A 27,181-nucleotide genomic window follows, 5' to 3' on the forward strand; every position below is an offset into this window, starting at 1 on the left:
CAAGGCAGAACGTCAAGACCACAAAAACCTTTAGGTTGCTTTTATGCCCTTTAGAATAAAAATAAATGTATCAGATATACAGTGATACCTCGGGTTAAGTACTTAATTCATTCCGGAGGTCTGTTCTTAACCTGAAACTGTTCTTAATCTGAAGCACCACTTTAGCTAATAGGGCCTCCTGCTGCCGCTGCGCCGCCGGAGCACAATTTCTGTTCTCATCCTGAAGCAAAGTTCTTAACCCGAGGTACTATTTCTGGGTTAACGGAGTCCGTAACTTGAAGCGTATATAACCTGAAGCGTATGTAACCCGAGGTACCACTATACTTAATGGCAAGAACTACATAGCATGTGTAAGTTTTAATAAAGTAGTCTTTCTAGAAGACAACCCAATCCACAACCCAGCAAAAGTCAAAACCTATTCTACAACTGAACCGTGACTCATCACCTAAAGTGTGGCCGATGTGAACCATATCCAGTTCATTTCAATCGAACTACATTAGCTTAAATCCACATTTTCTGGTTTATAATTTGTGGGCCAAGGAAATGGAGAGGTGGGAAGGAAGGAAGGAAGGAAGGAAGGAAGGAAGGAAGGAAGGAAGGAAGGAAGGACGGGCAGAGACGCAAAATATCCGCATGTCAACCAATGTCCCCACTGAAGTGAAATTACTAAATTCAGGTAGTCCAGTTCAGCCTACTAAATGAAGTAACACTAAATATGACTCCAACTATTTTGTTCGTGTTAACAAATGAAGATAATGTAACTTGGAAACCTCAAGGAAATACAGAAAATTGTTCAATTTTCTTTAAACCTACTCCTGAACAGTAAGATAAGAGGAATTTCTTCTATCATCATCATGCTAGTTGGAGAGTCAAGGCAACCAAGGGATACAAATTTGATGTGGTTTAATATAAAATCTGGTTTGTCAAGAAAATGCTGTGCAGGATTGTTAAAATATGTGAGCTATGTGACTTAAGACCACAAAAGGACCAGGCCTCACACATTTTCATTCATATACTTGCCCACACATGATATTTGTGCTTGTCATTTAAGGAGAACTCGCGGCCTGAAAAGAAAAACATAGTAGATTCTTTTCCAGTGTAAAAATACCTTCCTAGTTTTGAGGCAATTGTTACTTCCCAGTTATTTATGGGACCCTACTACTACAGGCTTGTAAATAGTTAGCAAAGTCTTCTTAAAACTGTGTTTGGAGGAGGGGTGGGATGATAGTTAGTGCAGGTAAGTTTCTGATTTCCTTACATTGTTCATGTCTTAGTTGTAAACCTAGCTTTGTGTTACATGACCATGAAGGATAGTCAGGTCATAGCAACGAACGATACCAGAAGCTGCTGCAGAGCAGTTTTGGCAGATAAACGTTAAACAGGTCCAGGGCTAAAGCAAGTTTATTCCAATATGAGTCCTGCTTAGTCCCAAATCTCTATTCAAAGCCATGGCTACCCTTCTAGTCAACAGTTCTCAGTTCATTTGTTATGGGGTATAAACCATATAACAATTTCTCTCATTACACACTTAGTGTTCCATATTCCCATAACTAGAGAACTCTGCTGCAAATATGCTTTATTTATAACTACACAGGCAGAGCAATGGGGAAGCATATAGGCTTCTAAAGCAGGCAGCACAACTGTTGATCCTGAATTAGATTTCCAAAGAGAGCACTGAACCTCAAAGGTGATTTACCAGTAATCCAATCCACAGTTTTATCTTCTCTCAAAACCCAAACTGAAAACTCTTTTCTCACATTGCACCATGTGCACACACACGGAGTGAAGAATAATTGTGTCACCTGCCCTCTAAAAGGGCCCATTCAGAAAAATAATCCATCACTGAACAATCATTCTTGCGTATTATCATGCAATCAGTTTAATGAAGGGCGATCACAAAGCAGCAGCAACCCACAGACATTCAAACAACTTAAAACAAAGTATGTTCCATATAGTAAATAGTTGATAATAAGCTGCCTGCTCTTAGCCCCACTGCAAGTGACCAACAGTTGTTTCCTGGAAATAAAACTGTTCAGAGATCATAGTCAGATGAAGGCAAAAAAACCATACATTTCTATGATTTCTTAGTATGATAAAAAATCCATCTATAAGCTACAATTACCACACTGGCTAATCTAAGCATATCACAGCATGATGCACTTCATCTGACTATGTTCTCTGATCGGTTTTATTTCCAGGAAGCAACTTGTCAGTATCTAGGCTGTAATGGATCACAACATAAAGCAGGGTTGGACTTTTAATGTTGTTTTTGCCCTTTACACTTGATAAACATAGGCATTATACCTGTGAATGCCAGGGGCAAACAAATGGTGACTGCTACTGCCTTCATATCCTGTTGAGACCTTCCCAGAGGCAGTCTGGATGAATGGTTTCAAGTTGGATGGAAATGTTTTCTTTCAATGCAAAACCCAAGGAGTACCTCACACCAATCTAAATAACCTCTGTTCCCCATCATGCACTAACACCACCTTCCAATCTATCCCACCATGGAAATATCTGGCATTTTACATATTTTATTGTGCACTAGGTATCCTCCTAGTTGATTATTATTAATTACTTATAATTGGCAAGAGTGGTTTAGCTTTATTTTTAACTTTGTCATTATTTTGTAATACTACATGCAAAATGGGACTCTTGAATGTTGTCACGTGGTTCTGAACTGCTATAGAATGGCAGTGTGGTTTTTGCTATATGTTCTGTCATGTCTCTCGGTTTACAAACTGCCTTGAGTTTGTAGGTCTTTAAGCAGAGGCTTGACAACCATATGTCAGGAGTGCTCTGATGGTGTTTCCTGCGTGGCAGGGGGTTGGACTCGATGGCCCTTGTGGTCTCTTCCAACTCTATGATTCTATGATTCTATGAGTACAGCAGCGTTCATTAAGGATGAAATGAAAATTAAAAGAAAAACATTCACACTAACTCCGCACCTGAGCACATTATCTCACACCAATACAGTACTCCATTTTCTGGTCACAGCTGAAATCCACTTTAAAACAAAACACCCTCTTTCTTGAAAAACTCTTCCCTCCAATTCACAACAGTGCAATGACACTCTCCATTACTCTGCAGTCAGAAAAAAATACATTCTGCACCTACTCAGGGGCACTGCCAACTATTCACACTTCACACTCTCTGGAATTGTATTTTTCCGTAACATTTCACCCGACTATTCTTCTATCACAAAAACTCAAATCAGCCAGTGTACATGGCGTGTCCTTGCTTCCCATTTTATCTTCACCAAAAACAACAAAAAACCAGAAAGATAAGTTTGGGACAGTCCTCCTTCAGCCTCATCCAATGATGTTCGTGGCAGAGTTGAGACTCGAACCCAAGTCTCCCCAGTTCTCCTCCAGCCACTGTAACTCCTAAGCTCCACACTGTGTCTCCCAAGTCTGATCAGCACCCAAGGCCTTTCCTTGCTTGTTTTAACCCAGGCACCCCCAAACTCGGCCCTCCAGATGATTTGGGACTACAATTCCCATCATCCCTGACCACTGGTCCTGTTAGCTAGGGATGATGGGAGTTGTAGTCCCAAAACATCTGGAGGGCCGAGTTTGGGGATGCCTGTTTTAACCCATGCACCACTGTACTCAAAAACCTTGGACTTTGTTATTTTAACCCGTGTACTCATCCTACGTGCCTGTTCTATAGTTTCCCCATCTTTTCCATTTCCGTCTGCCGTTGCAACTGTTCCCTCGGTTTTAGGCACAATACAAAGTGAAACAAACGAATAAAAATTACCCCCCCTCCAAAAAAAAAATCAGCAACCCTAGCAGTGACAACAGACCCCAAGGCTGACCCTTAGCACTAATAACAGCAGCTGCAGAAGTAGTAGTAGTAGAGTGGCTGGGGACAACCCAGTCGGGTGGGCGGGGTGCAAATAATAATAATAATAATAATAATAATAATAATAATAATAATAATAATAATAACAACAACGATTTTAATTAAGACTTACTTTCCACCTATCCTCCACTTTCTCCCCCATCTCCCTCCCAAGCCCACGACGTGCAAAATCCTTCCTGGGGAGGAAGGGAGGCGGAGAGAGGCTCTTGCCACCTCGAAGGACCACTTAGCCCCAGGGCATGTTGCAGCCAGCAAACCCCCGCGACCCGCCGAGCCCCCTTTCCCTTAGCCCCAGGCGCCTCCCACCCATCACAGCCGGGCTCTGCAGACGCCCCCCACCCGCCCAGAGAACCCGGCCTGTGCGACCCCCTTCTTCCTGCCCCAGCCGCATACCGTGTGCGAATGGAGGCTCTGGCTGGCCTCGATCACGGCTGTCAGCGGCGCCGTGTCGTCCAGCAGCACTTTGCCCGCCGCCGGCTTCTCCATGAAGGCCATGCCGAGCTAAAGCGGGGAAGACGGGGAGGAGAGAGCGGCGCCTCGCCCGCCAAGCCCCGAGGAGGATTTGCTGCCGCCGCTGCTGCTGGTGGTGGTGGTTCCGCCGTCAACACCGGAGCGAGCGCAGCCGGCCAGCGAGGCCTCCTCTGGGTCTTAAAGCCCGAAGGGCTCCCGGCCTCAGCAACTCCGGCCTGGAAAAAAAAAAGAGGCTGGAGCGTTACGAGAAGAGGAGGAGGAAGAGGGAGAAGCGTGGCCAGGAGCCAGCCCCACCCCTTTCCCAGAAACCGCATCGGATCCGGTGCTACGACGCCGGTTGTAGGATTTGCTGCGCCTTAAACAACCGCCAACCACAGTGGAAACGGCCTCCCTCGTTGGAAGGCGCTCCTTCCTCCGAGGCTTTCCCAGTTGGATGGCCGTCTGCCAGGCAGTGGCGGGTTTATGTATAATAATAATAATAATAATAATAATAATAATAATAATAATAATAATAATAATAAAAACACACAAAAAAAACTTTTATTTGTATCCCGGCGTCTAACATCAAATATAAACATGGATATAAAATCAAACAATAATTAAATCACCTCTTAAAAACAAGTCAGGATAAAATTAAAATCAGAATTAGATGGCTTTCCGCAGGGTTTGGGTTGGGAAAGTAAATGCTCAAGTTAAAGAAGCTATAGCTTAGGGCCCTACTCTCTTGGGGACCCTAAAAAAAATTTAAATGGTAAAAAATGTGTTTCTAAAGGAACTTTTGTTACTGCCAAATGCCAATGTGTTTGCATTATTAAGTTTGTTATGAATAAAAAAATCAAGTTAGAGCTTAATAATTATTTCACTATTAATATACTTCTTAATTGTATTTCACTATTAATATACTTCTTAGTTGTATTTCAGTTCAACAATTACTTTGATAAAATATATATTTTGTTAGGTGCAAATGGCTGTAGATACCTATTAGGTCCATAAATTACCATATAGTATATATTCAACACAAAAAACAGTGGCAATTTGTTGTTGACAAAGGACAGCTGGATATAGAAAGCTGGACATTACCTTCAATAGCTTTAGGGCCTCATCAAACCTAAATCTGGACCTGCTGCTAGGGATGCTTTCATTGAAAGTCCTGCAATGCATAGGGAGGTGGACTAGATGGCCCCTTGGGGTTCCCTTGCAAATTACAATTCTATGATTCTGTTACAAAGACAATATCTGCGGCAGATTAGGGATCAGCCAGTTTATTATGGCCTAAGCTTTGGTGGGTTTCATCAGCTGAAGTACCAGCCTCATTTGGGGGCAACTGGGAAAGACTGGCAACACCGAAACTGGGACACACTGGCCTGCGAGCGCTCCAATTGGAGAACAACCTTTACCAAAGGTGTCATGGGCTTTGAAGACACTCAAACTCAGGATGCAAGGGAGAAACGCGCTAAGAGGAAGGCACGCTTGGCAAACCCTCACCATGATCAACTCCCACCCGGAAACCTATGTCCCCACTGTGGAAGGACATGTGGATCCAGAATTGGCCTCCACAGTCACTTACAGACTCACTGTTAAGACCATGTTCATGGAAGACAATCTTACTCGGCTACAAGTGATCGCCAAAGAAGAAGAAGATGTCCATGGTTGCAGAGAGGGAAGAACTTGTAAACTGTGGAGTCAAGTCAAATGATGATGAAATGTGCATATATATATCTGGGACAACTCAATTAAAGCTTAAGTGGATGCAGGATGAAGCATGATGACCACTCACCACAGCAGTAATGAACGGTAGATGAAATCATCCCAGCACTGCTGGGTAGAGACCAGGGTTCAAATCGCCACTCACTGCCTTTCAGCCTAATCTAGGGGTCAGCAAGCTTTTTCAGCAGGGGGCTGGTCCACTGTCCCTCAGACCTTGTGGGGGGGCGGACTATATTTTTTGGGGGGGGGTGATGAACAAATTCCTATGCCCCACAAATAACCCAGAGAGGCATTTTAAATAAAAGGACACATTCTACTCATGTAAAAACACGCTGATTCCCGGACCGTCCGTGGGCCGGATTTAGAAGGCGATTGGGCTGGATCCGGCCCCTGGGCCTTGGTTTGCCTACCCCAGCTGCCCTGGATACAGATTTGACCTGTGCCTCCATGGACAGCTGTGAGTCCAAAATGACTCCCAGGCTGCGCACCTGGTCCTGGTATACCACCTGAAGCTCCTTGGAGGAAAAGTACAGTAGTGGGATTTAATCACCCCCACCCCCAGTGAAATGTTATCCTCCTGTTTCTTGCCCTCATCTAAGCCTTGACAGAACACCTCTAACCCTCACCCCAGTGATGTAGCTTCCGCCTTGCAAAGGGGCCTGCTGCTTCCTCAAGCCACAAACACAAGTTGCTTTTGCATGAAATGGGCTGCCTCTCCCAAGTACAGTGGTACCTCGGGTTAAATACTTAATTCGTTCTGGAGGTCCGTACTTAACCTGAAACTGTTCTTAACCTGAAGCACCACTTTAGCTAATGGGGCCTCCTGCTGCTGCCGCGCCACCGGAGCACGATTTCTATTCTCATCCTGAAGCAAAGTTCTTAACCTGAAGCACTATTTCTGGGTTAGCATAGTCTGTAACCTGAAGCGTATGTAGCCCGAAGCGTATGTAACCACTGTACTCTCCACAGATCAGGCTGTAGCCCTGGATTGGGGGTAGCTTACATGGTGCCCTCCAGACAATTGTGGACTACAATTCCCATCACGCTGGCTAGGGCTGATGGGCATTGTAATCTAGCAGTATCTGGAAGGCACCACACCTTAGCTACCCATGGCTTAGGCCAGGCTTCCTCAAACTCGGCCCTCCTGATGTTTTAAGACTACAGTGCCCATCATCCCTGACCACTGCTCCTCCTAGCTAGAGATCATGGGAATTGTAGGCCAAAACCATCGGGAGGGCCCGAGTTTGAGGAAGCCTGGCTTAGGCAGTCAATCCTCCAACTCTGCCATGTGACAAGCACTCAGGAGCATTAAGCATGTGCCTAAGAGGAGTTTCAGACTGTGGAGGTGGCAGGCTGGCATTTTAACAATTTGCATTTTTCTTTTATTAGGTCATGCGGAGCGACGCTTTGCACCTCTTACTGCAGTCAGGCAACGAGGGCAGTTGACACCTCTCAAAAATAGGGCGAGATGCAAAAGTTCTACTCCATACATTATTTATTTAAACAAAGTTTATGCAGGAAGGTGTGGGAAGCACCTTTTATTTTATTACTATTTTTGTTTCTCTCTCAATCTCCAGCTAACCAAAGCTGCTCTGAGAGGGTAGCTCCCTACTGAGATGAATCAACCACTTTACAAAGGGTCACCCTCTTTTCAGCTGGGAAAAGTGAAACATGCTTGTGTCAGGCCAGACCACATGGTCTTTTCCTTCTCGCTCTTTCATTCACTATTCTTTTTACACACAAAAATGAGAGGGGCTATTCAGAAGTGAACAGGACACAAGGAGCCCCGTGCCACAATAACTTTGAAGTGTGTGCATAGTAGACATCCACACAGCTTTGATCAAAATCTTTAAAAGATGCTCTGGGAAGTGATCCGTAATGCCATGAAGCATAATTTTAATGTATCTTTGTACTTCACCAACACACCATTGCACAGATCCGATGAAATCTGGCAAACAGAATTCCTCCCTCCGTTACTCCCTAGATAACTGGTCTAAAAAGCAATACCTCTTACTGGTTGAACCACAGTATGTGAAACAAATTTCTCCTCAAGGAGTTGTTGTGTTTTGCAGCCATTTAAAACCTAAGTTGACATACTGACCAAATTAACTAGGAATGCAGATTTTTCAGTCATGCTGGGCAGCTTATGTTTTAAACCCCAGTCTTTTGCCCCAGGCCACAATCCTACAAACATCGCTGAGGAAATGCAAACCATTTAAGGCCACTATTTTAATGAATGCTAGCTCTACAACTTTTAAGAATATAGTGTTTCAAAAAGAGAACAATTGTGCTGAATGGAATTGTTTCAGGGGAAGATAATGTTTTCCACTCAAAACATCTTTTTGTGAAAGTTGCCATCTCAGGACGTAATGTTTTCCACATGCCCTAGCTTTATGACTAAAGCCCAAAGCAACCCACACATCTTAGGAAGAGTACACCTTACTTTACGCTTTGGAAATAATGGTAAAGCATTTAATGAACCTGAGTTAATAATGGCCAGCTTAACATTGCCGCTTGTCAGTTTTAAAATATCCAAATTCCATTTTGGCATCAGCAAAACTAGTTTGCCGTATTTGATATGGTCAGTCGTCCAGGAAACTAGCACTTCTCTATATTCATCCTGTTTAGTTAACAACCTGAATTACCCATAAATATTCTGGAAGGAATTGATTTCTACAGGAAGGTGTTAACTTATAAATTCTACCCTCCCTAGAATTAACAAGCATTTAAATTATGAACAGGCAGCTCTGCCTTGACCCCAACTCTTATGGGTCCAGGGATGGGAAGAGATGGTTGTCATTACCAACACAGGGGGAGAAGATCCCACAAATGAAAAGAAGAGGCAAGACAATGACTCAAGTTGTCTCACTCACACACAAGTGCTGGTTTTGACCAGAGGGCCATGCAGGAGAAAGACAAGACAGCTCCAGGATATGGAGAACCTAGGAGCATGTAACCAGAGTCATCTTGAACTTAGCAAAGTGGCTTGAAACAAGTGATTTTTAAAAAATAAAAAAAACATAGGCACTGAGCCTGCTCTGTATTGCTAGCCAAACCCTAAAAAAAGGAAACCACTCACTATTGTTTTACACATCAGCTGAAACTTGTTTTGGCAAGTCCACCCAGTCATATGATTTAGGGGTTGTTGTTTTTACAAAAAGGCAATTTCTTTTAAAAGAAAAAAAAATGCTTCATAGGTTTTACTGATTTTATCTGTTTAATTGGGGGTTTAAGCATTTTTTAATTTTTTAATAGATTTGCATATTTTTACCACGGTAACTAAAAGCAACTTATGATACATAAAACAAAACAAAAAAAAATCACAAACTGAGATTGGATGTCCTTCGAGCCAGCCAGGCACGACGACGCAACAGGCAAAGTTCAAGCACTCTAACAAAGGCCCTCAAAACAAGCAAGAGTCTATTATGACAAACTGGAGTGAAGCAAAAAATCAAATGAAACAAAGAAAAAGAAGCAGATTCTAACGATGAGAACAATCTTTGGTTTGCTCTCTGCTGGAGCTTTGATATGATTGAAGATCTTTCGACACTCCAACCCTTTCTTAGGTTTGTGCCCTGTATGAATCTTTGATGCGAAGGAAGGTTGTTGCCACTCTGACGTAAGCTTTCCCCACACTCGAAGCAACTATAAGGTTCATCCCCTGTGAATTCGTTGATGCAAGAGCTTTGAGTGAAGCTCTTGCCGCACTCCCAAGCGCATGGCCAGGATTCATGTTGTGGGGGGCAAGATTTATTGGGGGGGGGGACTGAGCTATTTGCGACACGATTGGCCACTTAATTATTTTTTATTTATGTACTTGGTTGGGGGGGCAGCTTGCCACTTGCCCCCACCCCCCCGGCTATGCCCCTTTCCCATCACTTACTATGAACGTCTCCCTCATTCTCTTATCATAGCAATGGCACCCACCAGAGAGGTGCTGGAACTGAGCTCTGGCAAGTTCTTGCTGAGAAAAAGCCCTGGAGAGAACCACAAGGAAACCAACAACAGCCATTTTTCTGTAGGCCAGAGCAATTCCAGTAGTACTTGTTGCCCACGAAGGCACGTGTACTTCTGAAAAACAGATCTTTAAAAAAATAATCATTTAATCAGCTATAGTTAAAAAGAAATCAAACACATGTAACTTGTGCGTGTGTGGACAGGCTTGTCTAAAAACAAGCAACAGGCAGCACAAAGAGCTCGGTGAAGGCCCCTGTCAAATGTCAACAGGCGGGGAGTTCCAACGAGTAGGTGCCGCCTGTACTAAAATACTCATTTCTTACAAGCGCAGGACAAGTATTAGGTAGCACCTGTCGGAGTGCCAATTCGGTGAATCAAAGTGGTCGAGTGAATATATATGGGGTAAAGGGATCCTGCATTTTGCTTTGAGCATGAAGGGAATAGGTAGCAACAGACCACTTATAAGTAATTATTTTTATTGTGGGTGGCGGGAGGAACCCACCAAACTATGCATTGGAATACAAGAGAATGAATTTTTTTTCTAATGGGATCTGTGCTTTATTAAAGTTTATGAACCCATTACCAGGAAAAGCCCGTTCTGAACCACAAACAGTCCAAAAGAATCCAAACCAGCCACGTTCACAAACCACGGAAATGTAGGTGGGAATGATGCACTGGTGCAGGAAATCTGCATCCAGCTCTCTGTTCTGAGCCATAAAACAAAACACCAACAACTACAGATATAGATAAGTATAAGATGTACTCTGTGTATCATTAAGCAGTTGCATTAATGTACCCAGTTGGCATTGTCTTGAAAATTATTTAAATGTATGTCCACGCAAACTATTCATGGCCTCAGCTACAATAATATACTGCAACTTGGGGTCAGATCTGAGATTTCTGATGGTCTGGCACCATGACTTTAACGGTGCCTTCCATCACTGTTTTGCCACTTTCTACAACAGTACAGGAGACGGAAATATAAGCAAGACATCTCTTCAGTTTCTTCACTTCCGCTGCAGCTAAGACCTCTTCTCCGACATATAACGGGGATGGGAAATGAATTTCCTGAGAAAGAAAAACGCAGCCACGCCCAGGCATCTTAGTGCCCAGAACAGCAGAGATGAGCCCGTTGATCAGAACACCGTGGACAACTCTCCTGCCAAATCTTGAGCTCTTTGCATAGTCTTCGTCCAGATGCAATGGGTTTGTGTCTCCTGTTAACTTCGAAAAGGTAACAACATCGTCCTGCGTAAATGTCTTGGTTAATTCTGCCTTGTCTCCTACTTGTACGTGCAAATGATGCACAGAGGGTGGAGCAAGTGGAATGGCAACATCTGGCCGTGCTGGGAAAGTTCGTTGGAGTCTCGCACATAGAAATCTGCATTTCAGCCATGCCACCTGCATCTTAAGACAGCTCTGGCTTTTCACAAGCTCGAGTCAAGTTGCCTTTTCGGTTTATTTAATCCAGCACCAGTTCTCTGCTGTTCCCAGCTAACGCAAGAAGAAACGGAGAAGTCTAGGAAGGGGAACAAACAGGAACATGAATTTCAAAACAAGAACAGGAAAATTATTCCTGCAGAAAACAAAATGTGAGTAACTTGTGCCAACAGAATGGAAGTTGATTAATCTTCTTGGAAACCAGACTTAATAAAATATAAGCCTAGGAGGTGAGGGGGAAGTGGGCATTTCAATGACCATGGGAGGGCAGGAACACTCAGTTCTGTAGCCACCAAGAATCACTTTCACATGCTGATGACAGTCTATATAATTATTTGGTATTCAGAAGAGGGCCAAGGACAATGGGGAGTGTTCTTGCAAAAATAAAACTACAACATGATATATCAGCAAATCAGCAGCCACAGAAGTGAACATTCAGAGTGAGCAGCTTCTAAGCAAGTTTGACAAGTTTTTTTTTACGCATTTGTTATTTAAATTTCTATTCCACCTTTCAGCACTAGGCACCTGCAAGGACTAAAAATATATGATGGGGGAAAGTCACTTTCTCAGAACACACAGAATAGCTTACTTTTCTAAACAATCCCATATTGAAAAGAACTGGTCTTTTACCAACATGAATACCGTACCGCAGTACGGTACATAGATTTCCACAATCTGGAAGCTCCAGGGCAACAACCAAGAATATTTGATAAACAATGGAATTAAGGCATAAACTTTGATCAGCCAGTTATAATGAGGAGACTGAAGTGTGGCTAGCCAAGTAGTGTGAAAGAGAATTCTGATCGATTAGTATTAACCAATGATCCAAATACTTCATTGATTACTCCATCCATCTAGAAAGCCGTGTTTTAGTTAGCTGGGACTATTAACCACAGAGGAAAATCAAAGCAGGTGTGAGACTTAAAATGAATTTTAATCTCTTCGCTATGAAAAAGCAAGCGTATGGGTTTCAAATTCCTTACTTGAGGTATTTATTGTAAGCTACTTTTGGTTTTTCAAGAGAAATTCAGAAAATAAGACCAATTAACTACAATTTGCTATGTGTGTACTACAAACCATTACTGAAATAAGACTTCTGTGACTGGTTATCACATAACATCTTTTGGCAGCCATTTTTTATCCATCTGGGAGTAACCACCATTGCACTCAAAGGGACATACTCCCATGTAAGTCCTGAAAGAAATGACCTTTCTGTTACGCAGATTTATAACCTGGGATCAGATTGCTTGCATCTTAACTCTTACCTGTATCACCCTAAAAGCACACTTTCTGTTCTGATATGAACCAAACAGCGTCAGAGCACTCCACAGCTTTGCGAGGCCACTGTTCAAACGACAGAATTAGAGACATTCTTGCTCACATAAAACAAGTGCCAACACAACATGACAGAAAAGGCTAAGGACAAATATTAAGATTTCAGTCTCATTCATTGAGAGGCAAGATCCACAGTTCTGTGTTGTTGGAATTTTTAAGCACATTTTTCCACACACAAATTTAACGAAAATTTCCTCTTTTTTAGGAGAATGCAGAGAACACCTTGCACAGGATTGGTATGTGGTTGTCAGAAACCCATTTGACTATTGCCAAGTAACTCAAGTAACTCAAATCAAGTTTTTTGAGTAACATTGTGTAGGCCGGGTGCTGCTATTTCATACAGTGGTACCCTGGTTCACAAACTTAATCCATTCTGGAAGTCCATTCCAAAACCAAAACATTAATGTTTGATGTATTATGGTATTTTAATATTTTGTTGGAAGCCGCCCAGAGTGGCTGGGGAAGCCCAGAAAGATGGGTGAGGTATAAATAATAAATTATTATTATTATTCCAAAACCAAGGCAAACTTTCCCATAGAAAGTAATGCAAAATGGATTAATCCGTTCCAACCTTTTAAAAAAAACTCCTAAAACAGCAATTTAACATGAATTTTACTATCTAACGAGACCATTGATCCATAAAATGAAAGCAATAAACAATGTACTGCAGACACACAATCAATCAATCAATCAATCAATCAATCAGTAGCTGAACTGGGTTCCACACAGTCACAAAAACAAATAAAAAAGAGCTGCAAAAACAGACAGACCTCAGCGTGACACTCAAAATGGAAGTGTGGCACTCAAATCGGAAGCGTAACACTGAAAACGGAGCACGTTCGGCTTCCGAAAAAGGTTTGCAAACCGGAACACTTACTTCCGGGTTTGAAGTGTTTGGGTTCCAAGTTGTTTCCGTACCAAAGCGTTTGAGAACCAAGGTACCACTGTACTGGCATTTTGAAATTGGAAGTATTTTTCCAACCCTGACCTTGCAGGAACAACGAGGAAATTACACCTTCACCACCATTAAGTAACACTCCTACACCCAAGCAACAACAATGCTACATACAGGCAACTCCCCATTTGTGCATGATTGGCCATGGAAGCAAGCACCGTTTTCGGCACCAGAAGAGGGTGAGGGGGACAGGCTTTGCACAGTTCCTCAGAACCCAACCCTGTGTAAATGAGGAGTTGCCTGTACAGTACCAACCAAGCTTGTGACATCTTCTTTAAACACAAAGAGCATCCCCTTCATTTTAGAGAGCCTTGTTTTCACCCAATAGCGCTTGCTAAAGATGTATATTCAGAGTTCCTTACGCATTAGGTACTCTGAGTACTGCAGACAATGTTTCTTCCTCATAGGTCAGCACATCGACAAGCAAAGCGGCACCAACCTAAAAAGAAAAGATATTACGTTGTTACTAAGAAGCAGAAAGAGACTTTGCAAAATGAAGTTGCTGAATACTTATATTTTATATCACTTCCTCTCTTCCTAGTCTTCTCTTGTTATGACTGCAATGTTTCACCCTTTAAAGTTGGGAGAAACAGCTGCCTGTTCTCACCTAGTTTTAAAAGCATAAAGACAAACAGTGCATAGCTGTACTCCTTCAGAAGCCATCTTTCCTCTATGCAGTGGATCCAAATAAATAAGGGGATATTTGTTGTTGTTGTTTAGTCGTGTCCGACTCTTCGTGACCCCATGGACCAGAGCATGCCAGGCACTCCTGTCTTCCACTGCCTCCCGCAGTTTGGTTAAACTCATGCTGGTAGCTTCGAGAACACTGTCCAACCATCTCGTCCTCTGTCGTCCCCTTCTCCTTGCGCCCTCCATCTTTCCCAACATCAGGGTCTTTTCCAGGGAGTCTTCTCATGGCCCAAGTATTGGAGCCTCAGCTTCAGGATCTGTACTTCCAGTGAGAGGTCAGGGCTGATTTCCTTAAGAATGGATAGGTTTGATCTTCTTGCAGTCCATGGGACTCTCAAGAGTCTCATAATTTGGAAACTGGAGAAATGACGTCTCCAAATAATGACAGCCAACATAAACAACAAACATACCTCACCATGCAGCCGTTTCAGAGCAGAGATGATAAGTTGTTTGAATTCAACAGCATTTAGGCTAAAGTCAGCTTCCTGAAACTCCCTGAAATGTAAGTTAGCAATAAGTCTTATTAGTAAATCCTATTGATCAACAAAAGAATACGCCACACAAATTCCTTCCAAGGTGAAGGGGCAAAAGGGAAAAAAGGCATGAACTTACAAATGGATCTTTAGATAGTGGTATTCAGAAGCATTCTTGAGAACTATTCTTTTATAGGAAGATGGCTTGTTGCCCTCTCCAAATTCAGTCATTTTGGTAAGCTGATTTCTAAAAGAAGAAATAGCCACTTAAAGCACATCAAGTCCTACACTGGAAATTCCACAAATTGTCAACTGTCATTCGTACTTTCAAACATGTACACAGGAGAGTGCAACTAGGAAGTTGCCAGTTTCCCTTCTGCACTAGACAGCAGTACCATAAGCCAAGGACTCTTCAGCAAAGATCTTCAGGCTTGGGGTGTCAGGGGCTGATGGGAGCGGTAGTCCAAAGAACTGGGGGGCTCCCAAGTTGCGAAACCCAGTGCTGTACAAATCACAAGTATGAAAAATGCCATTCAAAGCTCTGCAGAACTTTGAAGCATTCTATATTTTTAAATGTGCTGGAAGCCGCCCAGAGTGGCTGGAGCAACCCAGTCAGATGGATGGGGTGCAAATAAATAATAATAAACAAGAAGAATGCTCAGGACACATAATTAAACCACTCTTCCTAATCAGTAGGATACACAGGACTTTATCATTAGGATTATAATTATGTATTTATTTTTACACTGCCTTCTTCCCTGACAAGGACGGCTTACAGATAAAATAGGAACTAGAAATTTGGTGTGGGGTGTGTGTGTCAATCATTAAAAAACAAAACACAAAAACATAATAATAATAATAATAATAATAATAATAATAATAATAATAAAAAATTTTATTTATATACCGCCCTCCCCAGCCGAAGCCGGGTTCAGGGCGGCTAACAACAATAAAAAAGTGCAAAAGTACAGCATAAACAACACTCTAAAATGAAAATGAAACAAAACAAAAAACTTGGGCCTAAGGCTTTACGTCCCACTCTTCTTTTGAACCCCACTGCACTATCTGTTAGCAAGCTAACCTTCCCCGAAAAGCTTAAACTGGGGCGGGAACCCACAATTTCAAGGCTGCCACGAGAGTTTCTTCGACGGAGCCCTGCGACGGGGAAACCTACCGACAACAGTCCTGCAGCGAACCAGGCGCCACATGCCTCCCGCACGTGCCTTTCTTCTCGGGCAACACACAGAACGATGCACGGGGGGGGGGAGAGAGAACCGGACAGAACTTCCGCCGGCCAATGACAGAGCCCCGTATCTTCCGTTCTGACCAATAGCGGATGCGCGAAGTCGTCAGGAGCTCCGCCCCGCGCGTAGGCTGGCGGCCCAATGGGCTGATCGGTCATGGAAGAGACGTAAAGGAGCACTCGGGAGAAGAGAGGGCGGGGGAAGAATCAGAGTTGGCGCTGGGAATGGGCGGGGCGGTTTGGAACGCTTGGTAGCCAATAGGATCAAAAACTCCATGCTTCGGAGGCGGGGGTCTCTCGCTTAAGTTACTGGACCTAGCGCGCCTGCGTCAAAGGGCGTTCGAATGGGGCTGCTTTGTAGAGCGCTGCTGCGCTGTCGCGGAGGCTGAGAGCTGGGGAAGAGGGACGGGCAGCGAGCAGCGCTTGCTTTGCTGTGGGGACGGAGAGCGAAATGGGTCGCGCAGTCTTTTTTCCACCCCATGCCGCTTTTGCTGGGTTGTGAATTTTAATCCAGGGAAAGCTTACAGTCAAAGCAAATGGGCACAGGATGCCTCGCTTTGCTGCCATTCTTAGTCACAAGCAGGCACCATTGTGCTCAGCGAGGCTTACTCCCGGGTAAGCGTGCACCATTTTTCGGGAGCCCTCCCGTGAATTACAGGAATGCCTTTTGTTGTGTCCCCCCCCCCCCCCGCTGAGTCTGTTACTTCCCCATGTCTACATGAGTGGAGGGGGAAAACCACCATTTTAAAAAATCATTCCATTTGCAAAATTCTCTACTTGGGCATGAAGTCTTGCGCCAATCACTGCCTCTCAGCCCAGTCTACCTCACAGGGTTGTTGTGGGTACTATTACTCAGTCCTTTTTTTCCTGGGGAGACGCAGGGGTACGCATACCCCTAAACATTAGCAGTGGCAAAGTTTTTATCGGTGGTTGGAAGAACCAATGATCCCCATCTTTAAGTCTGAACAAAATGCTTGTTTAACCTGGAGGTAGGCTGTCTGAATTGTGTATTGCTTTGTAATGATTTGTTGGGTCTCTGGACCGTAATAAAGATTGATTGATTGATTGATTGATTATTTGTATGTCGCTTTTCCACAGTTAAAACAATACTCAAGGCGGCTTACAATATGAAAAGATTTACATAATTACAAACATTGCAAAGTTGTCATAAAAATATATAAAACACATCAAAAACTACATAACCAAACTGAACAATTTCCACATAAAAATAAAGATACAAAAAAATAATGTCAGTAACAGCAGCCTCAACGCAATTTGGGATGAAGGCTCAGTATCCTGGCAGATTGGAAGCACCCAAAGTGAAGAAAAGTAGAGGGGGAGAACATCTGAAAGAGATGCCACAAGAGGCCGCCAGTAGACCGAGGAAAGGAATTGTGGTTTGCTACATAAGAATGGAACCAGGAAATCAGCAGCAACACAGTCTTGTGGCACCTAAAAAGACAAGCATGTTCATTATGGCATGAGCTGTTGTTTCTATGGCTCCATCATTGCAAGCCTTCCAATCTTATCCAAATAAACTAGGTCAAAAATCTTGCCTCCCGGTGCACTAATTGTTAGAAGTAGGCCTACAAGACAGCCTTTCTGATATATTATTGCTTGCACAGCTACACAAAATGTGTGATATCCAGCTAAATCATTGGATATCATCCAACATCCCAGGGCCAGTGTGGTGTTAATGGTTAGCATGTTGGACTATGACCTGGGAGATCAGGATCCGAATCCCCACTCAGCCATTGGAGCTCACTGAGCGACTCTTCTTACCTCTGATGCACCCACCCTGATATGGGACGCGGGTGGCGCTATGGGTTAAACCACAGAGCTTAGGGCTTGCCGATCGGAAGGTCGCGGTTCAAATCCACATGACGGGGTGAGCTCCCGTTGCTCGGTCCCTGCTCCTGCCAACCTAGCAGTTCGAAAGCATGTAAAAGTGCAAGTAGATAAATAGGTACCACTCCGGCGGGAAGGTAAAGGCGATTCCGTGTGCTGCTCTGGTTCGCCAGAAGTGGCTTAGTCATGCTGGCCACATGACCCGGAAGCTGTACGCTGGCTCCCTCAGCCAATAAAGCGAGATGAGCGCCGCAACCCCAGAGTCGGCCACGACTGGACCTAATGTCAGGGGTCCCTTTACCTTTACCCACCCTGATAACCGTCTTTTCACCCAGAGGCCTCTCCTAGACACACCCTGTCTTGTTAGAATTGGCTTTCTTCTTGCTAAATCATTATCATACTAGTTTCCAGGCCTTGAATGTTCCATCCTTTCTTACTACATTGCAAGTTCATCCTTTATCACCCGAGTGGGAATCCTGCAGACCTCCAAATGTTGGACTACAACTCCCATCATCCTGGAGCATGGAATGGGGCTGATGGGAGCTGGAGTCGGGCAACAGGAGGGTCACGGCTTTCACAGGCTTACTTTATAGCTTGGGTCCAGATTTCCCATGAGTGTATAATTCCTCCCTCCCTTAATCCAACAGTAGCCTCTGCTGGATCTCAGTCCCTTCTGTGAAGGGAAGGAGCCCTTCCATACTCGAAATCCAAACTCTGGATCCAATTCTGTATCATCACCATGTACTTGGATGACACAGTATGAAATAAGGATGGTGATAAACATTAAGAAGCAGAAGGTTAGTGCACATCATCTGGAACATCAGGTTTCCCCAGGGGTTCATACAGATCTTTTTCTGATTTTGTCCTGCGAGGCAGCAGGTACGGATCTTCTTTGGGGTTTATTCCCGAAGCCTTTCTATAGCTGCAAGACAGCAGAGGTTTAGAACTACCTAGATGGGCTACCTTCCCAGGTTAACAAGCCCTACTTTGGCCTTCGGTTACCTCTACAGCACATGCAGAAACCACCTCCTTGCCTGTTGGACCCACTACTGGTCTTGTATGCTCAATCTTCGCATGTAGAGGAAGTCCCTAACTCACCAAGGCTTTGAGGCCCATCGGCTACACTCACCTGTTTTAGTTGGCTAGCCGAAGCCTCTTCCCAGCACTGTTGGGGGGGGATATCCTTCCTGCCCCCTAATACAGCAACCAATGATGTCAAGTGAGAGCCAGTGTGGTGTAGTGGTTAAGAGTGGTAGTCTCGTAATCTGGGGAACCGGGTTCGCGTCTCCGCTCCTCCACATGCAGCTGCTGGGTGACCTTGGGCCAGTCACACTTCTTTGAAGTCTCTCAGCCCCACTCACCTCACAGAGTGTTTGTTGTGGGGGAGGAAGGGAAAGGAGAATGTTAGCCGCTTTGAGACTCCTTAGGGTAGTGATAAAGCGGGATATCAGATCCAAACTCCTCCTCTTTTTCTTCTTCTTCTTCTTCTTCTTCTTCTTCTTCTTCTTCTTCTTCAAGGACTCTACAGTGGTACCTCGGGTTAAGAACTTAATTCGTTCTGGAGGTCTGTTCTTAACCTGAAACTGTTCTTAACTTTAGCTAATGGGGCCTCCCGCTGCCGCCCCGCCACCGGAGCACGATTTCCGTTCTCATCCTGAAGCAAAGTTCTTAACCTGAGGTACTATTTCTGGGTTAGCGGAGTCTGTAACCTGAAGCGTATGTAACCTGAAGCATATGTAACCCGAGGTACCACTGTACACAATTGATAATACAACAGGGAGAGTGGGCGGGAGGTCCAATGCAGCGCAAGAGGCAGATTGGCCCATTTGCAGGCAGGCTTGTATTCAAAGTTCCAGCCAGTGGGAAGGACTTTTGGCCCCTCAACAGCTGGGCATCTCCACCAATAGCTATTCGACAGCGGATCATGCCAGGCAAGGAGCTGCCAGCCTGCAACGCAGCCGCACCCGTGAATGGCAAGCAGACTTTTGAGGGATAGCTGTGTTTTAGTTCACATATTGATTCAGGAAGTGTTATTGAGGTTGCTTCATATTCAAATGTGTACAGAATCAGGTCCCCCTCCACCCTGCTGCCTGCCACGTGTTCACACCCTTTAGAGGGCGAAAATGCAGGGAATTCTGATCACAAATCTCTGGAATCGAGGGCATCGTGATTTTTAATCACTAGTTACCCTGTTCCATCAAACCCAGCCCTGATTCTTTTGCATCATTACACAGCACACTGTAATCCAGTTCTTAACAGAGATCTAATCACCTTCCTTGGTGAGTAACAAATCTGCCTTTCCTGAAAAACAGAACTGGAAATCAGGTCTTTCTCTTTTTTTTCAAGGCGAAGAAATGGTGATTACTAAGAAAACTGCCAGTCCACTTGAGCATAATTATGGCTGAACAAAAGATAATGTGAATGGCCAGAAGAGGGCTAGAGAGAGAAACAGAACTCATCTTGTCTGCAGGTGTGTCGAGTTTTATACGTCCACCTGTGCTGCTCATCTGAATATCTGCAAACTGTAAAGCGAATATTGCAAAACACCACAAGTCATTCCGCATCCTACAATGGGAGGGTGGAAACCCAACATAAATAAGTCTAGCATTTAAATGAATCTCTCTACCAGAAACCTCACCACCACTGGGGCATTATGGACTTTAGTAATAATTATATACTGGGCCAGATTAGATTAATCTATTGGAATTGGCGTGGTGTTAGCAATCAATGGCTTACTCACAGAAAAATTTGCCAATAAAGATTGCCTCGCCGGTTAAGAACCAGTCTTCAACTCAGAGCTATTAGGGTTTATTGACTTGGGTTTATTGTGAAAACCTGATCTCACCCACTGAACGGAGGTTTGGGTAAGCAAAATCTTCCTTCAGATTTTGCATGTGACTGACAGGATCCAGTGAGCAAGATCGGGTTTTCGCAAGGCACATCCACAGAACAATGAGAAAAATTATTGGACTTCAGGAAGTAAATCAGTACACAATACAGTCAAAATACAGGTCAAGCAAAAGTGTGGGTGAGCTTTTAGGGTCTATCAGTTTGGAAATTAAACAAGGCTACCCCCCAGAAAAGTTTAAACGGGGGCCGCTAGGGGCACATTGGAAGTTGGCCGACAATACCATCTCTCCGGCTCACACAAGGTAATTAAGAGGCTGATATGGGAGTATGCAGCCTCCCTTGTTACCCCAAGGGAATGGGGAAAACTGCCTTGCCTGCAGTTGCCATAAATCACCCCCAGATTCGAAAGAAGGGGGTGAGGGCACTAGGCACACAGCCCTCGTGGGAGACGGCTCTCCCTGAAGCTGTCTCTGATCGCGCGTCCTGGTTGCAGGAGTTCAAAATAAACAATTAGAGAGAAGCAAATGCACATATTTCGAGTGAAGATCGGGAGATAAGACTGCTAATTAAAGTGATCTATGTGAAGTGGAGCGACCGGCTGGATTTAACAATAAATCAAGAAGAAGATTCATCAAAGGATCGGTATGTCGGAACGGGACTGAAAAGGGGAGGGGGACTTTTCTTTTGTTATCTTATGTGAGTACCTAACAGTCCTCCCCCCCAAGAAAGAATCGTTGCAATTACTGGTTACAAGCAGGGTGATTAAGAACTGTGTGGAAATAAATTACTAATCAAAGATATGGCTTGTGGGAACATCGGGAAAGGAATGAAAATTCTTTGTGACGCAGTTATAAAAAGAGAGATTTGCTACGGCAGGCCTGGCCACAGGATATCGAGGGGGAGGAGGACCATGGCTTGTTATTATATCGGACTGTGCGTTTGACCTGGCAGGGCCCCCTGAGAAAATTGAGGCGAGACTGGCAGGCCTGTGGAAATTAACGGACAGACTTTGGGAATGTTTTGTACGGAGGTGCGGAAATGGCATCTGTCTATTTTGATATGGCTCTTGAAGGAGTGTAAAATCCACACAGGATATAACAACGTTTGTTTTCAACCCGCTTGTGGAGACTACCAGAGATCACAAAGAAAGGAATAAATGATAACAACAAGAAGATGAGGAAAATAACAAAGAGAAGATTGAACAGAACTGTGAATACTATTTTGACAGAACTGTGTACATTAAAGCAGCAGCAAGAGAGATGATTGGATCCCTTTCTGAGCTCGAAACATGGGTACCCCCAACAAAAAATTAAAAATTTGGCTGTGTAATTTGGAATTAATGTGATTTGGAATTAATGTGATTTGATTGGCCTGTTAATAAAAATTATTTGGAAAAAAAGGAAAAGTTTAAGCAGTTATGAAAGCGCTTCTAGGCCTTATCCACTGGTGAGTAATCCATTGAGAAAAAGGAAACTGAAATGTTTAAATTAACATTCTTAAAGAAACCAGAAGCTTTTCTGTTGGGAATTTTAGGCTGAGATATCCCGAAAAATATAAGAGAAATCTTTTTATATGCAACAGCGGCCGCCCGTCTATTAATAGCATCTAATTGGAAGGGGGGAAAGATACCACCACTAACGGAATGGCAAAATAAATTATTAGACTATGTGGAAATGGCTCAATTAACAGATAGGTTAAAAGGTAACACAAAACAATCATTTTCTCAAAAATGGGAAATGTTTAAGAGATACAAAAAACAACAGCGACATATTATCTATGGTAGTGTTTGAATGACCCTTGTGTACGTAAAATATTAAGAAATAAATAAAAATCGGTACAAGATGTTGTACGAAAGTATTAGAAAGTATATTAAATGTAAGGTAATAATTATAAGTACATTCAAAATCATAAAGGTCAACTATATTGGGAAAGGATGGGAAGTCTACATTTATTTTATTTTACTTTATTTTGTTATCGGTTACTTTATTTTATGTCACATTATTTGATCTTAGCTTAGTTGAAATCTAAGCGGAACTAGAAGTTTAAATTAACACCTTATGGTACATTAATTTAAGAATATATATTTTCTTTGTATGTATGTGTATGCGTGAAGTTAAATCTGTAATGACATTAATGAATTTCAATAAAGATTTTTTTTTTCACAAAAAGAAAAGAAAAGGAGCTTTTTAGTCCTATGAAGAGAAAGGGGAAAATGTTTGAAGTTTAAATCAAGGGGAAAGGAGCATTTTTTCAGCCCAAGGACCTCACTTGCTCACTCCAGGCGCAATGAGTGAGTGGAGCAACAGATGTGACTTTTCCCTTTGTACAATAGTTTATGTCCTGGTCAAGCAAAAGCAGGTTTTTCTGTATTCCCGGATCAAGGGCATAGAATCCAATGAGGGCATGCAGCAGGGCTGTGACCTAGTGATGGGGATTGACTTGGAGAGAGTACGGAGGGCTGGACTGGGAAACTTGGAGGGCTGCATTCATCTCCTGTCATGGACTGGCTGGATGTAGAGGAGTGGAGGGAGACACCAGCTGGGAAACCCCCAGGGGAAGAAGTCTCAGAACCAGGGGACTGGTGGTGGGGCGACGGTGAGTGGTCAGAGGGAGCAGACTGAGAGAAGTGTCAGAAGCAGATGAGGTCACAGGGTTTGGTGAGCAGGAAGAGTCTGTGGTAGAGGGCAGTTCAAACTCTGAGGCAGAAGCGGAGGCTGGAGGGGTGCGGGGCCAGGAGACAGAGAGGTAGGCTGCTGAAGAAGCCAGGGAGTCTCCCCCTCCTGCTGCAACCAGCTCCCCTCCACCTGGTCTCCTAGGACATACAGAGAAATGAAGAGGGCAGAACAGAGGGGGTTTGTAACTGCTTAAGAAAGACCCTGGACAGGAGGTGCCTTAGCAAGCGGTGGGAAGATGGGGACCTTCAGTTCTCGCAGCTGCCTCATTGGGACAAGACCTGCTGGGAAGAGTTGTTGGGATCACTAAGGCTGCACTGTTTTGGTTTCTTTGAATAAAGTGTTAACTTCACTGACACCGTATATTCTTTGATTGACGACCTACGCTTGACACCAGTTCCTGACAACTCCCCAGGCTTGTGGTTTACTCCCCTACTTTAAAGTTTCCTGGAAGGATTAGTGGAATTAGAGCCTCAGGAGTAGGAGTAGGAGTAGTACAGTGGTACCTCAGGTTACAGACGCTTCAGGGTTACAGACTCTGCTAACCCAGAAATAGTACCTCGGGTTAAGAACTTTGCTTCAGGATGAGAACAGAAATCGTGTGGAAGCAGCGGGAGGCCCCATTAGCTAAAGTGGTACCTCAGGTTAAGAACAGTTTCAGGTTAGGAACAGACCTCCAGAACGAATTAAGTTCTTAACCCGAGGTACCACTGTAGTGTTTTTTGAGGGGTGACGTTATATCCTTCCCCCTCCCTCCAAATCCACCACTTGGGATCCTGAATTGGCCAACTAGTGGATTTACACAAATCCAGAGGAATGGGAACAAACAACATTCGTCTTTGGAAAAAGCATTTTTCTGTTTAAAGGGGAAAGGAAAAAAATATGCTCCAACCATATGAGAAAAAGGGTGGTGAGAAATTACCAGTGACATACAAGTAATCCATTGTTTTTCTTTGTCAATGGTTACAAAAGCAGCAGATCTTGGGTGTGAGTCCCGGAAGACCTGTTCCCTGCCTTGCAGGCCTTTTCCACCTGGCTTGGGAGGGTGAGGCCTTGACTGGCTCCAGCTACGAAAGCTGAGGCTGCTGAACAGACTCTGTGGCTGGAGGGGGTTGTTGGCAGGGGGTTGTTGCTGGTGGGTTTTTGTATCTTTATTTTAGATTTTGATGTAAGTGGAAATGGCTCAGTATGGTTTTGTATTGTTTTATTTATTGTTTTTGACTACTTTTGTTATGCTGTAGTTCTGTATTTTTCTTCATTCTGTAAGCTGCCTCGACCATGATTTGAACTGTGGAAAGGCGGACATATAAATAAAATTATGTATGGAAGACAGGAGTGCCTGGCGTGCTCTGGTCCATGGGGTCATGAAGAGTCGGACATGACTAAACAACTAAACAGCAACAATGCAAATGTGCGCATGCTCTTGGAACACATCCCACAGGAAATTGATGCTGATGGCATTCTAGGGCACTTGAGACACCCTGAAAAATTGGACAGTACTTCCTCTAACACAGGATGGGGGAATGTGCGGCCTCCAACCCCTATCAGCCGCAGCCAGCATGACCAGTTGTCCAAGTTGTTGGGAGGTATAGTCCAGCAATATCTGGTTCCTCATATCTGCTGTAACTGAACCATTTTGGCCAAGGGAAAGATGGACTAATAGCTTTTCCCATAGTACCCCTTGATTGTGTGGGGCAGGAGGGTGGGCAGTTATCATTCACATGAGTGGTAGTTGGTTCCAGAAAACAGTCGCCTTGGTTTTCTCTGAAGTGAGATGAGGTCTTTCTTTTTTCATGTATATCCTTCCTTTCTTCTTCCTTCATGATACCCAAAGCAGTGTATACATGTGGCTTCCATAGGGTTGCCCATCCAAACCCTGACCAGACTTGAACCTGTTTAGCTTCAGTAAGGTGGCTACCTCATGTGCCTTCAGACCAGACCCTGGGACCATCCATCTGGAGTCAACCAAGACAGGAACAAAGCTGGTTTCAGGAATGTATCAGTCAGGGACACTAACCATTTGGTGACAAAACTCCTGGTGGTTTCAGTCTCACAGTGAGATGGACATCAATATGAATCAGGCTCTGGAATATTCAGTAGCCTCAAAGGGCGTTGGCAGGGTGTCGGCGGAAGAAATTATTATCTTAACACCTCCACCGACCTAGGGAAGAAATTGTTTACAACTTTGCAAGCTCCTCCTGCCTGCTACAAGACGCAGATGCCCACAGCCGTGACAGCAGTGAAAAAGTGAGGTTGGAGAACAGCTCACAACTTTCCATCCCAGGTAAGTTTCAGCATATGTCAGAAATAGGAGTGAGATTGCCGTTTATGTATTTGTCAGCTTCTCTAAGCACGTTGGCTATGTCAGTGGGAAGAGGCAGGTGGATCAACCTGCTGGGAAGATGTAAATCCTGTATTATAACACAACATTGATTGTAGTACATTGTGTAGAACAACTCATCCTTGGACACTTTGTTGAGCTCAGTACGGCGTACAAGAGGAAGGTTTATTGTCCATTGTATTTATGTTGCTGGAATTCTGCTAGTGCTGGGAAATATCCCTGAGATTTATGCAAGTTGCTTGGGCAAAAACCATTAAGTTTGGGGTGAAATAGATCTTTACTGGGTAGCATAAACTGTTGGCGTAGTGGCAGTGACTGGAATGCATATACCGTTCCTTCAGAAGCTTCTGGCTTCCTATTTCTCAATGTGGCTTAACCCTGATTGCACAGAACCATTCATCCCACACAATCAGAGTTGAAGCACACAGAGAGTTGAATGGGAAGATTTCAGAGAAGTGGTGCCAGGTGGTGAGTTTGGTTGTGAACTTTATGCACAGAATTCCGAATGCGGTTTAAGTTTAAAGTTTCGAACAGGCCCTTTGTTTGTGCCAACAGCCAAATAGGACCTTCCAGTTCATAGCGAGTTTGCTTTCATTAAAACACTCAGACTTGGGGTTGCGTCCAGTTGTGTTGCTCCGATGAAGGGAGGTTTTTGACCCAGCAGATGCTTGCATCAATGGATCAGGAACAGAGGGTAACTTCTGCATATTCACACACAAACACACACCCTGCAGACTCCATTGCCCACTCTTGATTAGAGGCTTGGTGGACACTTTGGAACAACATGGGAGATGGCACCGGAGGCTGCAGAGGGGAGGGCAAATCATCAAAAATAGCCACCCATCCCATTTAGCTAGCAGGTACTTCTGCTGAATTAAACTGGCTTCCGTCAATAGAATGATGATAAAACCCTTTGATAGTACAAGTGGGGCTTGCCACAGAATGTTGGACTGTGGTGAGTTGGTCCTGTGCAGCTTTTGGCCAGATAGCTGTGTCCTTTTATGTTCCCCCAGCTTCCTGTTATTTTACTCCAACAGATACTTAGTGGTTTCTGGCCATGGAATATGCTCAGCCCTCATCGGGGTCCTCACCCCTTGGGCTTATTTTCTTTCTGTCCTTCTCTCTCTCTCTCTCTCTCTCTCTCTCTCTCTCTCTCTCTCTCCCCACACCCACCCACACCCTGCAAGCCTTGGTGTTTTCCAAAGCCTGGGGTTACATGGATGATGTGCATGGATGATGTTATTCTTATGTTTTGGCTGCGTAAATTTTGATACTCAGTGAATTCACTATTAGTAGATAGGACTTTATGGGCAAGGAAACTGAGTTGTTTAC

At 43.9% G+C, this 27,181-nt stretch overlaps 3 protein-coding genes across 8 annotated transcripts in view; 1 reads left to right on the forward strand and 2 right to left on the reverse strand.

Annotated features, from left to right (window-relative positions):
• Positions 1–4,631, reverse strand: part of PXK (PX domain containing serine/threonine kinase like) — a 46,034-nt gene extending 41,403 nt beyond the window's left edge. The window contains exon 1 of one of the 4 annotated variants that reach the window (XM_083492385.1): positions 4,261–4,631. In XM_083492385.1, coding sequence (XP_083348511.1) covers positions 4,261–4,362 — 102 coding nt within the window. In that variant the 5' untranslated portion in view covers positions 4,363–4,631. The remainder of the gene's footprint in view (positions 1–4,260) is intronic. The other 3 variants (XM_083492386.1, XM_083492387.1, XM_083492384.1) reach the window with 3 other exon arrangements.
• A 5,830-nt stretch (positions 4,632–10,461) lies between these two features.
• Positions 10,462–16,216, reverse strand: LOC310701983 (ribonuclease P protein subunit p14-like). 3 transcript variants are annotated; one of them, XM_083493579.1, is made up of 6 exons: positions 16,070–16,216; positions 15,035–15,142; positions 14,833–14,917; positions 14,095–14,171; positions 12,708–12,786; positions 10,462–11,521 (listed from the first exon to the last, which is right to left on the reverse strand). In XM_083493579.1, exons 2-6 carry the CDS (start codon positions 15,124–15,126, stop codon positions 11,465–11,467), a joined length of 390 nt encoding a protein of 129 aa, XP_083349705.1. In that variant the 5' UTR covers positions 15,127–15,142; positions 16,070–16,216; the 3' UTR covers positions 10,462–11,464. The 3 variants fall into 3 exon arrangements, with proteins under 3 accessions (XP_083349705.1, XP_083349706.1, XP_083349704.1); XM_083493580.1 differs by having other exon boundaries at positions 15,035–15,135; positions 16,066–16,168; XM_083493578.1 differs by lacking the exons at positions 14,095–14,171; positions 14,833–14,917; positions 15,035–15,142; positions 16,070–16,216.
• Positions 16,217–25,650: 9,434 nt separating this feature from the next.
• Positions 25,651–27,181, forward strand: part of LOC310699246 (uncharacterized protein) — a 34,253-nt gene continuing 32,722 nt past the window's right edge. The window contains exon 1 of the mRNA XM_083486871.1: positions 25,651–25,792. The gene's annotated coding sequence lies outside the window, so the exon portion shown is untranslated. The remainder of the gene's footprint in view (positions 25,793–27,181) is intronic.

Source organism: Podarcis liolepis (genome assembly GCF_965112155.1).
Source record: "Podarcis liolepis genome assembly, chromosome: 2".
Classification (NCBI taxonomy): Eukaryota; Metazoa; Chordata; class Lepidosauria; order Squamata; family Lacertidae; genus Podarcis; species Podarcis liolepis.

Bases quoted from the DNA above. Each gene is read 5' to 3' on its own strand.
- LOC310701983 (XM_083493578.1), bottom strand. From the start codon at position 11,409: ATGCAGGTGGCATGGCTGAAATGCAGATTTCTATGTGCGAGACTCCAA.